At 40.2% G+C, this 14644-nt stretch overlaps 1 protein-coding gene across 1 annotated transcript; it reads right to left on the bottom strand.

The window, feature by feature from the left end:
* Nucleotides 1-10550: 10550 nt before the first annotated feature.
* Nucleotides 10551-13551, bottom strand: LOC122647776 (F-box protein PP2-A13-like). The gene is made up of 3 exons (XM_043841095.1): nucleotides 13127-13551; nucleotides 12904-13022; nucleotides 10551-11145 (listed from the first exon to the last, which is right to left on the bottom strand). The coding sequence occupies exons 1-3, from the start codon at nucleotides 13442-13444 to the stop codon at nucleotides 10740-10742; spliced, it is 843 nt and encodes a 280-aa protein (XP_043697030.1). The 5' UTR covers nucleotides 13445-13551; the 3' UTR covers nucleotides 10551-10739.
* Nucleotides 13552-14644: the final 1093 nt, after the last annotated feature.

The following is a 14644-nucleotide window of genomic DNA, read 5'->3' as shown; positions in this document are numbered from 1 at the left end:
ACAAAGGTCAAAATGGAATTAAGCGAGAGAAATTACAGAATAAATACTCATACAAAGGTGATTAGAGACAAAGACATCGCAGCAGAGAGAGAGAGAGAGGTGTTCTTGTAGAATATAAAGAGAGTGAGACTGTGAGAGAGCGGTTGCTGTTTGTCGCAAAGGCAATAAGGTCTCACCAGTTACTACTAGTCACCTACACACGCAACCCAGGCCAGCTCCCCACAAGGAAGGCCGTCGGTAGAAACGAAATCCTGACTGCACGTTTCCTGCCTTATCCGCAGCTGATCTAATGGACAAACGCGCACGCAATACTCATCTGCACATGTTTCTTCAATCGTCCATTCTGACTGATTCGTATTGGTATTGATAGAGGTGGATATCTATTTGTATCGGTATCGGTAGAAGCCGATATTGATTCTTGACCGATCCTGTATCGGTGAATCAATATTCATCAGAAGCAAAAAATTTCAATTTTTTAAGAAAAATAAGGATAAATCCGTTCAATTTGAATTGATACAGATCATTATCAAATCATTATCGACTGACAGTCCGAGAGTCTGAGACTGATATTGATCCTAATTACTAAATCCCTGATGGGGGCATCCGTTATTTATTTATTTGGGAAAATTTCACAGACAACCCCTAAAAGTATTCAATATCTCAAAAACTTACCATTCTTGGTCAAAATGTCACAGACACCCCAAACGTTAATGTTAAGACAATAATATTGAGAGGCAATACACCTTTGCTTACCTTGTATTATTCAATGTGTATCTATATAAATACATCCTATAGCTAATGAGGAATGTATAATACACAGAAAGAGATATACAAGGAAAGAAATATACGAGGAAACAATATACAAGGAAACAATAATGGGAGAGGATAATGAAGAATATAGAATGACAACACATGCATGCGTGGAAGAGATAATACTCCCCCTCAAGTTGGAGCGTGTAGGTTACGAATGCCCAACTTGGATGTAAGGGCCTGAAACTGTGTGCGACCCAGGGCCTTGGTTAACAAGTCAGCCAACTGAGCTGTAGTACCTATCTTGGTAGGTTGAATGAGGCCCTTTGTAGTTTCTCAAGAACGAGGTGGCAGTCTATCTCAATATGTTTAGTTCGTTCGTGGAATACTGGATTGGCAGCAATGTGGAGTGCTGCCTGGTTGTCACAGAAGAGCGGAACCACCTTAGTGACAGGGAGACCAAGATCTCGCAAAAGTGATGCGAACCAAGTAATTTCACAAGTGGCGACAGCCATGGCCCTGTATTCGGCCTCGGTTGAGGAGCGCGAGACTGTGTGTTGCTTCTTAGTTTTCCAAGAAACCAGATTATCACCTAGGAAAATGCAATATCCAGTTGTAGATCGGCGAGATGTTGGGCAGCTTGCCCAATCGGAATCACAATACGCCTGGAGGGACAAGTTGTTGGTGACAGGAAAGTAGAGGCCTTGCCCTACTGTACCTTTGATGCACCGAAGGAGGCGATGTGCAGCCTCAAGGTGCGGCTGGTGTGGATGGTGCATGAATTGACTTAAGGTATTGACTGTGTGGGCTATATCAGGCCGTGTAACTATTAAAAAAATCAGTCGGCCAATTAATCTCCGATAGAGAGTAGGATCAGAGAGGGCATCCCCGGATTCATCTGAAAGCTTTATGTTTTGCTCCATCGGGGTATCTACAGGGCGAGCACCAGAGTACCCTATAGATGTGAGAATGTCAAGAGCGTATTTTTGTTGGCAAAGATAAAGTCCCGTTTTGCTGCGGGCCACCTCAATCCCCAGGAAATACTTTAATGGACCAAGATCTTTGATATGAAATTGCTGATGGAGCATGTCCTGAACTGTACGAATAAGCCCAATGTTTGATCCTGTGATGATGATGTCATCGACATAAAGGAGAACATATACAGATGCTGTCCCACGATGAAGTATAAATAAGGAAAGATCCGCTTGAGAGTGGGCAAACCCAAATGTGCATAGGGCAGTTGAAAATTTGGCGTACCACTGACGGGAAGCTTGTTTTAGCCCGTATAAGAATTTGTTCAAGCGGCAGACTAACTGCTCCCCCTTTCGACGATATCCCGGGGGTGGGGTCATGTAAACGTCTTCATCAAGGTCGCCATGTAAAAAAGCGTTGTTGATGTCCATTTGTTTTAGGGGCCATTGAGAAGCTGTAGCAATGGCAAGGAGAACACGCACCGTGACCAGTTTGGCAACTGGAGCAAAAGTGTCATGAAAATCAACCCCTTCGACCTGGGTGTAACCTTTAGCAACCAAGCGAGCCTTGAATCGCTCGACAGTCCCATCCGAGTTCCTTTTAATTTTATATACCCATTTCGAACCAATGGCCTTCTTGCCTTGTGGAAGAGGAACAAGAGACCAAGTGTCATTTTGAGTAAGAGCTTGTATTTCTACCTGCATCGCATCACGCCATTCCCTATGTTTCATTGCCTTGGTAAAAGTGGTAGGTTCTTGAACACTGGATAAGGAGGTTAGAAAAACCAAATGTGGAGATGTGAAACGAGAATAATCTAAAAAAATTGCCAAGGAATGAGGGGTACCTGAACCCATCGAGAGAGAAGATTGCGACAGAGGTAGGGAAACTTCATAGTCCGTCAGATGTCTTGGAGGGCGGCGGATTCGTTGGGGACGTTGAGGGGGTGGTGGTGGTGTAGGGCTTTGAGCAGCCGGCGGTATGATGGGCTCCACCATGGCCGATGGTAGAGAAATATCGGGTTGGGATGGTGAGGGGTTGGCAATGGGCGATATTGAGGCGGGTTCGATGGTGCTTTGATACCATGTTAAGACAATAATATTGAGAGGCAAATCGCCTTTGGTTACCTTGTATTATTCAATGTGTATCTATATAAATACATCCTATAGCTAATGAGGAATGTACGATACATAGAAAGAGATATACAAGGAAAGAAATATACAAGGAAACAATATACAAGGAAAGAATAATGGGAGAGGATAATGAAGAATATAGAATGACAACACATGCATGCGTGGAAGAGATAATAGTTAAGCACAGTTAGTACCCAAAGGTGAAATATCCATTTTACCCCTTAGTTATTTAAATAAAAGGACAAAACTGTCATTTCATCTTCTTCCCTCTATGGCTCCGGCTCTGGCAACCATCACCTGCTCCGGCTATGGCGACCATTACCAGCGACAAGGCAAGGAGAAAGCGAATTGAAGAAGGGCGACAAAACGAGAAGATGACCGGACTTCCATTTCCACCCATGGCTGAAAGCGAACTGAAGAAGGGCGACAAAACGAGGCAAATACATCTTCCATTTCCGAAACCCCATCACCGACCCTCTCTCAAAATCCATCTCTGCTAAAACCGCCATCATCTCCACTAACCCCTATTTCTCCTTTCATCCCTATTCTTTTCTCTTTATTTTTTTTATCATTTTCATTCTAAAAACCCTCATCCCACCATCACCGATTCTCCTCTCCATTTCTTTTCACTTCTAATCTAACCCACATCCTTGTCTAAACAAAACTCCAATCTGAATTCCAGCCATGACCACACCCATCCTCAACTAATTTATCATTTCTGATCCCATCATGTCTTTGATTTCCTTTTCCATTTTCCCTCCCAATAACCATCGGATCCCTATTTCTTTTCTTTTATTCCCATTTTTCCAAATCCAACACCGAATCAGAATCCATTGGCTGCCATTATTTTTTTTCAAGCTCTCTGCAATCCATTGTCGGCTGTGGTGCAAAGAAATGTGGAGCAGAAAAAATAGAAGAAGATTAGGAAGAAGAAGAGGAAACCCGGGCGGACAAGAAGGAGATGGGGAGGAAATTGTGCAGACATAGAAGGAGGGCTGGAGGGGGTGGCGGTGGCGGTGGCGGCGGAAGAAGAAACAGCAGAAGGAGAAGAAGGAGAAGAAGAAGGGGAGAAAAAAGGAATAAAAAAAAGTATTGAATAAAAACAAGAGCAAAATTGTCTTTTTCTAAAAACTAACTTCTGACATCATTAATTCATCATTAAGGGAATTATAGGGATTTCACTGTGGTAAGGGTAATTTCGCCATTTAAAAAGAGTTAACAGACACTTAACTTTAGAGACTAACAGAGTGGACTAAATTGAAATAAATTCATAAAATTAGGGGGTGTCTGTGACATTTTGACCAAGTATGGTAAGTTTCTGAGATATTGGATACTTTTAGGGGGTGCCCGTGAAATTTTCCCTATTTATTTTGTTTGGTGAGGAGGTGGGGAAATATTCTCTGCACTAGGGGCAGAGGATGTGCCTAAACACATGGGGGTGGGTGAAATGATCCGCCCACCCCCCTTGAATGATCGGTGACTCGCTTGTCCTGCCCCATGTGTCTAGACGCAGCTTGCGCCCCTTTGCGCCCTCGGGCAAAGAACATAGCCCTTTTTTTTTATAATGAAAAAATGAATGGGTGAGACCTAACTAGGTCACCAAATCATGGATTTAGGTATCGATTTCGTAATGGCCAATACAAACCAATATCACCGATGCCCAATTCAGATATGATACCGTTACTCTTGATCACTATCGATGTGGGCACCGGTAACGATACCGATACCTAAAACCTTGCACCTAACTGTATTAGATATTGAGAAAAAGTATACAAAAATATTTAGGGAAATTTACGAAACACAAATCACCTCCTGAAATTTGAAAATACTCAGATCATCCCCTGTATTTGAGCCCAATACTTAGATTACACCCTACCGTTAGTGATCCACCGTTAAACGATGAAGTCAGCTACTTAAATAATTTTTAAAACCCTAAACTACCCTTGTGCAACATAAAGTTACAATATTACCCTTGCAGAGAAAAACCCCCAAATTCGAATGTTTTCCTCTTCGTTCTTCACTCTCTTCCTAACTGACCTGCAACTCCAAAAGTGAAGTTCGCCGGAGTGAAGAAAGACAACGAATTTGAAACATGGCTTGCCGAGATTAAAGTCAAAAGTGATTTTTAATCTGATTCATCTAAGGTACCTACGGTTGGATGCTAATAAACACCGTCGCGACAACATTCTTCCAGATTCCCTAACTGAGCTCTGCAACCTACAGTTTCTCAAAGCTAAGGGCTTCCCCTGCAACCCACCACTACCGACTTGCAACCATCCACTACCGACCTGCAACCCTAAACTGATTTTGTTTACCCTCTCAATTACCCTCTCAAAACCCATGAATGTCAATGAATAGAAAAACTGAAATGGATTTCAAATCCTTTGTAAGTTCTTTTTTATGGATTTCATAAAAAAAAAGTTTTTTTTTTTTTGAAATGCAAAATGCAGAGATATAAAAGGATATAATGAGGAGGATTGCAGAGATTAAAGGGTAATAGCCAATTCGATTTCTCTCCATTGTCCCATTTCTTCTACCAACTCCAACTAGAGAAAACCAAGAAAAGCCAAAGCCCTGCAAAAACTCCCATTTCTTCTTTCTTCTCCTTATCGCACAAACCAAATTTTAGAAGCCCTTAAAATGATGAAGACAATCATATGAGAAATCAGAAAACCCATAACCCTTTCCAAAACCAACAGAACAAACTCCCAACCCAAGAATTGCAGAAATCGAAATCGGCAGAACCAAAACCCTAGAACCTTCTCGTTTTGGGTTTTCCATTTTAAATCTCAGGAATTAAATTTTGTGAATTTTTCTTTAAATTCCCATCTCCCATGGCAGTGCCTTCTTTTGATTTTTTTTCAGTAAATCAAATCTTAGTTTTAATAACCACAGAGCCCACTGCTATTAACTTTTTCAGCATAAAGTTCCACACTGTTCTTCGGGAACTTAAATCGTTTTTGAACAACTGAAGCAAGTTCCTTGATTCTTCTGCTCTTCTCACCTAGAACGTTCTGGGTATGAGTAGCCCTGATGATGATTTCTGTGTGCATAGGCATAGCTCTGACATCAACACCAAAGTGGCCATCCTCGGCAAGCTCACTGGTGAGAACCTCGTTGAGCTCCATGAAGAAAACTCCATCGGCAACGTACTTACACTTTTTGCTCATCTGAGTCACCATTCTCAGAGGAATCGTGCGATTTTCGTTCCCAAATGATGCAACAAAAGGGCGCAGGATTTCTTTATAGCTTCTCTTCGTGGGGTTATTGAAACCCTAAGTAAAGAGAAGCAGCGGCGGCGACGGCGGCGGTGGTGGTGGCGGTGCTGCCAGCGGAGTTGCAGGGAAGGGGTGGGGTATCTTAGGTTGAAGATGAAGGAAAGGTAGTATTGTAAATTGAATTCTAATGTTTTAGTACAAGGCTAAAATAGTCCTTTTACAACAATAATTAACAGCAGACTAACACCGTTACTGTAGAGGGGGTGATCTGAGTATTTTTAAATTTTAGGGGGTGATCTGAGTTTTGACCCATTTTTAGGGGGTGTTTCGTAAATTTCCCAAACATTTATGATAGAGAAAATATTGTCATCACATGTGTACTCAAACATCACACTGGATAATGACATAATCTAAAATCATCTGAGTTTTCCCACACCCACGGCCCCTTGACTATTGTGTTTGATTGGTGTCCATAGGGTATTGCGCAACTTAAGGGAATATGTTCGACCATTTGTAAATACATGTTTTAGGACCTTAGGATGGTTGATTTTCAATCCACCACTTTTAATTACAACTAGAATCAACCTTTATACATGGATGGATATATATTATTACATAAAATGCCCTTAGATATCTTTTCTTCCCCTAAAATTAAGCAGGTGATCTAGTTAGGTTGTGGTTTATCATCCACCACCTCCCCCCCCCCCAAAAAAAAAAAAAAAAAAAAAACCTAATTAGGTTGTTAGGGCTGACATCATATAGGGTTATTTAGGATAATAAATGAGTTGATGATGAATAAGCATTAGTTACATAAAATGCCCTTAGATAAAAAAAAAAAAAAAAATTCTCAGTAAATTGGACAAGAGATCCCCTGTAAGGAACACAATTGTTTGCTCCTTGTAAAAATGTTAACCGCCCTTGTAATAAGCATAAGGGAGAATATTCTCTGTGTCGCAGCGCAGCCTGCGCCCAGGCACATGGGCAGCCTGTGCAAGGGGGCAGGGTGGTCATTGCGCCCACCCCCATGTGCCTGGGTGCAAGCTGCGCTGCGGCACAGAGAACAGTGCCCCTAAGCATAAGTACTAAATAGCTCTAGATGCCTTTTTCTCGACAGAATGATATTGATTAGGAAAACATAGAAGAAGTAATGTGATCATCTCACAGATGACTAATCAAATCACAATCTTCCAACATGGGATTTATGGGTGGGTTGGGATGGGTTTCTGAATGCAAATATCATCCTCCCCCTCACGTGTAGGCATATTCTCCCAACACTCTTCTTTACGTGTAGATAGACAGAATTACTTTTTCCACTATGTTCCTAGAGAGTCCAATGTTCTGGCAGACTCTTTAGCCAGGAAGGTTTTGTTGTTAGAATGTATGACATTATGGCCACAATCCACTCCGTGGCTGATGGATCTTTGTAAGCCATTAGCTGTGTGTCTCTTACATTCTAATGAATAAATTCCAATTTACCAAAAAAAGAAGAAAAAAAGACAGAACTACCTACATGTGCACGGATGACTAGGGTTGATACTTTTATTACTAAAGGAGATAGGCTAAGCGGGTACATGTATTGATAAGTGGGAGTAATGCTTGTTGCATCTCAATCTACTTCATGTTCAAGTGGCCCTATATCATGGCTTTCACAAGGTTTATGGGACTGGTCAAGACACATGTTTTATGATAAAAGAGTCAGTTATGTAACCGCAAAGCACACTTGGAGGACCAGAAAAAAACCCGCTCTGATACCATGAAAATATTCATTCCATACACTAAAACTATTGGGTGGAAGGATTCACAAATAAAGAGGGGCTGCAATGCTGAATCCAATACCCCCCCTCTTCTTTTCTTCCGCGATTTGTGGACAAACAACAATGACTGCTCAAAGGGGCAGCCACGGGTATTGGTCAAGCGCACACCTAGCCGCAACTGGTTGTTCTCTCTGAAGAAGAAGAAGAAGAGAGATTTTAAAACAATAAATGCAACCAAGCAACAAGCATTCATACTCAAAAATAGAAACCACCATGGCCGTCATCTAATATTGAAGGCAACAACTTATTAAAGGTTTATGTTGTTAGTTCAGGAGCCGTGCTCTTATGCCAATTGAACGCAACAACGGAAGCGATACATCAAAGGGATGCTAGATATTTCAGCAAATGATGATCTCGACGAACATATGAATCAGTGACAATTAAGAATAGGGAAGATTGGGTTACCTAGAACTCACTAATGGTGAGTTTCTCCAAAGAAATGCAACACCTGATGACCGATCCCAGTCGAATTCTCCTTTTCCAATGGCCACAACCCAGGGAAGACTATTTCTTTCACTTGTTGTATTACATCTATTGTAGAATTAGGTTTAGGTTTGAGCTTTTAAAACAAAGTCAATGCTTGGAGATTACAATCTAACGATTTCGATCATCCCAAGTGGTGTGATCTTAAACGGTAGTTCTTGAATTATCCTTAATAATAATAATAATTCTTTTTGCAAACTCTTTACAAAACAAGTACCATGCCTCAGATTTCGACCATTCATAGTTAAATGACTCATTCACTTGGTAATTCTCCCTAATGTGATGACAACATGCGGTTGCCGAAAGTCCGTCACGTATTCTCTACCTCACCCTTCTTTCAGGGGAAGAGAGAGACGAATCAAAATTCGTCACTGAGATTAAGGTCTAGAACCCACATAAAGCACCCAATAGGGAATTGGTTGAACCACCAGTTTTGAGTACTGGTCAAAGTTGCAATTCAGGGAAGGAGTTAGACACCCCGGTCTATCCAATTAAACCAATTTTTCTATTACTATTATAGATATTTATTGTAGCAATACTATTCACGAGTATTGTTCATTATTCATTATTCATTATTCATGTACTTTTTACTACACATTTGGATTATTTTGTTTATCCTTTTATAAAAGGGATGTAAGTCTCATTTAATAGCATCGAGTCCAAATAAGTTGTAAGAGGTCTTTCATCGGTTGTTGAGACTTAAGGGCCTCTCCTCTCCTCTCCCTTTTTCCAAGTCTCTTCCATAAAAAGGATGTGAGCCCCATTTAATAGCATTGAGTCCTGATAAGTTGTAAGAGGTCTTTCATCGGTTGTTGAGAGCCTCTCCTCTCCCCTCGTTCCTCTCAAGTCTTCTCTCCTTTTTTCCAAATCCCCTCTCTCTCAAGTTTTTCTTCAATGTCTCTCGTGTAAGTCCATATATAACTATTTCAAGTCTATAAAAGTTTCTTTATGTATGTGTTCTTTTGTTTGAAGTGTTCACTCTCGTAGCCTTCTCTTCTCTTTTCTTCTTATGTGAAAGCTCTTTCCTCTTTAGTGATATAGTGGTTTCCCTTCTCTCTTTCTCTACACATACATAAGGTCCTTTTTTCTTTGTAAATGGTATCAATGCATTACTATTTCTTTGTAAATAGTAACGGAGTTGTATTTTTTCTTCATCTTTAGATTTTTGCATCCAGTGAATCTTGTAGTTCTTTGTTAAAGGATTGTTGTAAAACCTATATGCATATTCATATTCCCCATACTGCCTTTGTTTGTTGTAATCCCGTTGAGTGAAGGCGTGAAGGCAAGTTGTTGAAAACCGGTTTTAGAATAGATAAATGTACCCTCAATAGTTTAACGGTAGGGAATCATCAAAAGACAATAATAGAATGCATGAGTTCAAGAATAGGTAAGTGTAGTGATGACTTTAATCATGAATTGCATATAGAAAAAAATCACAAAAAAATGTTAATTTGACAGATGATGAAAGAGCTTTCTTGATCAAGCAGATGCGAGACATGTATTCATAGAATGAAAAAATTCTTAATTATTTTGTATATAGTATGGAAGAATATTTTGTTTACTTCACTAACAGACAATCAGTTGCTTCTCTGATGGTCAACAATTTTGAACCTACTCTTCAAGAATAACTTTTATATGACTTGAAAATGGAGTAGATCATTCCTTATTTACGCAGGTGATAGGACTCGAGCCATTGCAGAGATTTTAGGATAAAAATCCTCTACAGTGTAGGCATCTGCATGCGGTGCACAGCAGTGCGGGCTGGCCCGAGAGCTCGACATATAAAAAAAGCTTCCTCCAATGATGTGAGCTCAATGTGAGATCTTCCACGTGTTGAGGAGAGCTCAACACTGCAGTGCCCCGCAAGATTAGAATGTAGAAGATTTTTTTTCCAAGATGATTCTATAATTTAAAAATGACATCCAATCCAAGGTTGTTGACGTGTCAATTAGCTTGGGCCTATGTCAAAGGCTTTCCTCTTCTTTTTAAGAGGTTGGCGTTAGAGACACTTGTGATAAAGGGAAGAGATCAAAAAAAACTAAAAAAGAGAGAGTGAGAGAGACAACTAGAGGAAAGCTTCGTTGTTTCATAAAACCAACCAAAAAAATGTACTCCAAGATCAAAGCCTTTGGACAAAGACAGAGAGAATAGCATCGACAACCATTTGTCGATGAACAAATTAAACAAACAGAAAGCAAGATACATACATACACATTCCATGCTTTGCTTGCAAACCCTGTATCTCCTCTGTGGCTTAGATGAACCAAAAGAACCCAAGCCGTATCTGATTCTCTTCTACATTTTGGGGCTACTCCCACCATCTGTGTTCCTATACAGGTCAACTACAAACTAAAAAACGTGTTAACCTCTCTCTAAAGTTTAGACCCACTAGGGCATATCAAAACTGAATCTACACAAAGGCCCCCTTTGGTGTGTGTACAATCGATCTGGGTCATTGAAAACTTGATTTTTGTTGGCACATTGGGGTTCTCCACAATGAAGTCTCCAGCATAACAGTGACTCCAGTTCCCTGGTTCACTCAAATAGCACTGCGACTGCGCATGCTGACCGTCTGATGTTGACAGCTGGAAACGGACAGGCTTTATGTCCCAACCATGGACGTGCTCCGGGTTGCAGATTCGGCGGCCAAGTCTCTTAGAGGCCCTGCCCAGCTGAACCCTGAAGAAAAGGCTATATGTTCCCACTGGAAAGCAGAACTCAACTTCCCCTCCTACCTCAAACCACCAGATTTGATGAAGATAAGCCACCGTGCGGAATCTACAAGCAACAAAAGATTACCCAGATCAATTCTCTTATTTTTCTTTCATTCCACAAACAAAATCTAGAAGATGTGTAACTGAGAAGACTAGAATCTATTAACATTTAGGAACTTGGATCCATAATTCCAACTGAATAAAAAAAGGAATAGTTCCAGATCAGTCGATAAGACCCAACACAGTTTCTCAACAAGTAGGCAAGGATATATTGGTTTCCTTCATGAGCATCCCTAGTTACTAAAACACATGGCAGAGAGGAATCCAAATTCCAAGCTAGCATGGTATAGAATGAATTTATAAAAAGAATGACTAACAGTTTCATGTTTCCCATCTGGAATTGTTCCAAAAGTATCTGATACTCATTCCCAGATAGCCGTACGATTTGAAAGATACCAAAATGTCCTCCCTCTCTAGGCACAAACTACTCCATCCAAACCCACCCAGTTCATCCTTTTCCTTGTTTTTCAGCTTCTAGTGGAATCTAGTCCCATTAACACATCTTAATCTGGCCTCTTGTATTGGGAATCTGTCCCTTTCCCTTTATTCTTCCTAAACTTGGAAGACGCCAGTCATTAAAAAAGAAAATTATTTGCCCTTCTCTACAATGACTGAAATAAAATAATTAGTGTTCTTTCCAACTTGGTAAATTAATAATTGAATTCTTCCCTGCGCAGCAAATCAATTTACGATCCTGCAACATACCGGAATTAATATATCTTTGAACATATTTCAACAGAAGAATTCAGTCAAATTATTCATAAAAAAATTAAAGAAGAATGATTGTTGAGGAACCTAGAAGTGTTGAATACGTTATTACATTAGCAAAGTCAGTTAATCGGTGAGGTTGGTAATCTTGAAACATAGAAATGTTGGATGTGAAGGAAAATTTTCTGCACATAATCATTCTTAATACAGGGATGTGACTTACTAAATGGTGCAGAATATTGAAATGAATGTTTAAACCATCATCAGTGTTATAAAATCAGAAGAGCTAGGTGGATTTAAGATTAATATGTGCTTCAACCCTAAAATTTAATCAACTCAAGCCATATGATGAACAAATGGAAATGGCTTCTACCATTTTAATTTTTTCAGAAACAAAATTTGGGGGGAAAAAAAACTGAGCACTCTATTGCATTTGGAACCTAATATCATAAATATGAGAAAATGCTGATATATGTGATTCATCTAAGCTCATTCTAGGCATAACAAAGGTAGGTCACTCCATTACATGCAATATGTGATTCATCTAAGCTCATTCTACGCATAACAAAGGTATGTCACTCCATTACATGCACATTTAAAAGACAATAGTCCATTTTTTATTAACTTCACAACTTGACCAATTCACAGAGCAGGCTAAGGCACCAAGCAGCCAAGAACAGAGACTGACGCTATATACAGTAAAAGTTATTTTCCAAATAAACCACCGTTAGATATTGCAAGTAACTTTCACATATAATGGAATTTTGGTTTTCTTCCCCAAAAAGAACAAAATATTTTTCTTCCTGAAAGCAAAAGGGAAAAAGAAAGACATTTTCCTATTAGTTTTAAAGGCTTTTTAATGAACAAAATAGTTGATATTCTGCTTGGGCTCATGATTTCCCATCATATCGTATTTTGGCAGGAACTCAACAAACAAAATTATCAAGTCCATGACTGAAAGCTTTAATAAATATTAGGGAGGTTGAGAAACTAAAATTCACCGGATTTCTCGGAAGAATTTTAAGAAATTGTTTTTTGGGTACTTGTATGGTACCTAGATTCCTCAGTTGGAATGTGACTCCAATATCTCCGATCATCTATCCCGGTTATTCTCAGCGCCTTGGAAGAAATCGACAAGAAAATCGCGTTCGTCCTCGGGTCCAGCCAAGCCTCCTGAACAAAATCACGATTTCCCAAACTGTAATGACAACTGGGGCGAAAAGATCTAAAACTCAAACAGCCATTCAGATTTCAGAGATGAACGATGATAACCGTACCTTAGAACCACCATCAAAACGGTTGTGGTGACAAAGTCTGGCGTAAATATCCTTCTTAGTCAAATTCACGGGAACCTTATCGAATAGTTTGTCGATCAGGTAACGATAATTTGAAGGCAACTTTGTTTCCCAGACGAAATCAGCGGAGGAAGCACCACGAAAGGCTCCATTCAACCGTGCCAATTTACAAATATCAGGTGGATCCAAATACATAAGAATTGAAGAAACACAGCTCTCCGGTAAGTCTCCCAGACCAGGCTTCGGAAGAGAATCACCTCCTTCACTTTCTGCTGCAAAACCAGAGAATCCAGCCCCCATTAACAGAAGAAATAAACCCTAGAAATTTCCTAAAGCTCAAATCCAAGCCCAAATCTTCACTCCTGGTCGAAGTTCCTACATTGGATGGGAAGAGATGGAAGGAAAGGGGGGAGGAGGAGGAAGAGGAGGAGGAATTGGCGGCGGGGGTGGTGGTGGTGGTGGTGGCGGTGGTGTGTGCGTTTTCTCCTTTTACGGACGCGTACCTTGTTCTCTGTGTTTGTTTCTTCTTTTAAGCTTCAGAGGAGGAGAGAGAAAGAAGGGGCAGCGCAAGTTGGTCCGAAAAGACGTGTAGAGCGTACACTTCGCTCCACAGACAACTGAATTGATAGAGACTTACATGAGAACGTCTCTAGGATCGTCAGATCAGAATAATATGTAGGACCCCAAAGAAAAATTATTCCACAAGAACAGTTTTGATTGGATTTCTCACATGAGGTGGTCGCTTTCCTTGTTAAATGCCATTTTTTTCTCATTCGATTTGGATTAATGATATTTAAGATTTCGATTAATGATGTGTAAAACAGGATTAGGATAAGTTTAGTAAGTTAAGGGGACAGTGGAGGTTAGTTAAATGACTGAAATACCCTTTCCTTTACTGTTTGCAACTTGCCAGGTGTCCTTCCTGTGTACGAATCGTCTCCGTTGGCGGTTGGCCCGACTGGATAATAACAACTACTGGATCAACAGTTTTATTCTATTCTGAATTTCTGATATTCACTCTCACCTACAGCTATAACCCGAATCCGAACCCGAAACCATAACCCGTTCCTATCACGATTCACGCCTGTCTGTCTTGCAGTCAGACCAAGATATTATGACTCATCTCCGCGTCGGCATTAACTAACCCGGTCAAATTTATTTTTGGGTAATTTACACATACCCCCCTGAGGTTTAACGAAAGGATATTTTCAACCCCCAGGTTTGGAAAATTCTGCATACCCCCTTGACGTTTGCAAATGGTAACAGATAGGTCCATTCCGTCAGTTCATGACTAACACTGTTAAAAAATAGACTTGAACTGACGGAATTGCCCTTACACAAATTAAAAAAAAAAACACCTGCAACTCATCTTCCCCAAACGATTTTGGGGAAGATGAGTTGTAGGTTTCAAAACCCTTTCAACCCTTATTGAAATTAGGGAAAATTTTCAAATCCACTCCACCTGCAACTCATCTTCCTAAGAGGAATCTCATCAGGAAT

The sequence above is a fragment of the Telopea speciosissima genome, chromosome 1 (genome assembly GCF_018873765.1).
Source record: "Telopea speciosissima isolate NSW1024214 ecotype Mountain lineage chromosome 1, Tspe_v1, whole genome shotgun sequence".
Taxonomy (NCBI): domain Eukaryota; kingdom Viridiplantae; phylum Streptophyta; class Magnoliopsida; order Proteales; family Proteaceae; genus Telopea; species Telopea speciosissima.
This window is presented reverse-complemented; position numbering and strand designations above follow the sequence as displayed.

Excerpts from the sequence above, each read along its gene's own strand:
- LOC122647776 (XM_043841095.1), bottom strand. The coding sequence starts at position 13,444 with ATGGGGGCTGGATTCTCTGGTTTTGCAGCAGAAAGTGAAGGAGGTGAT. Across the intron at positions 13,023-13,126 it reads GTTTTGATGGTGGTTCTAAG|GAGGCTTGGCTGGACCCGAG; the intron begins GTACGGTTATCA and ends GATTTTGTTCAG. Across the intron at positions 11,146-12,903 it reads ATTCCAACTGAGGAATCTAG|ATTCCGCACGGTGGCTTATC; the intron begins GTACCATACAAG and ends TGTTGCTTGTAG.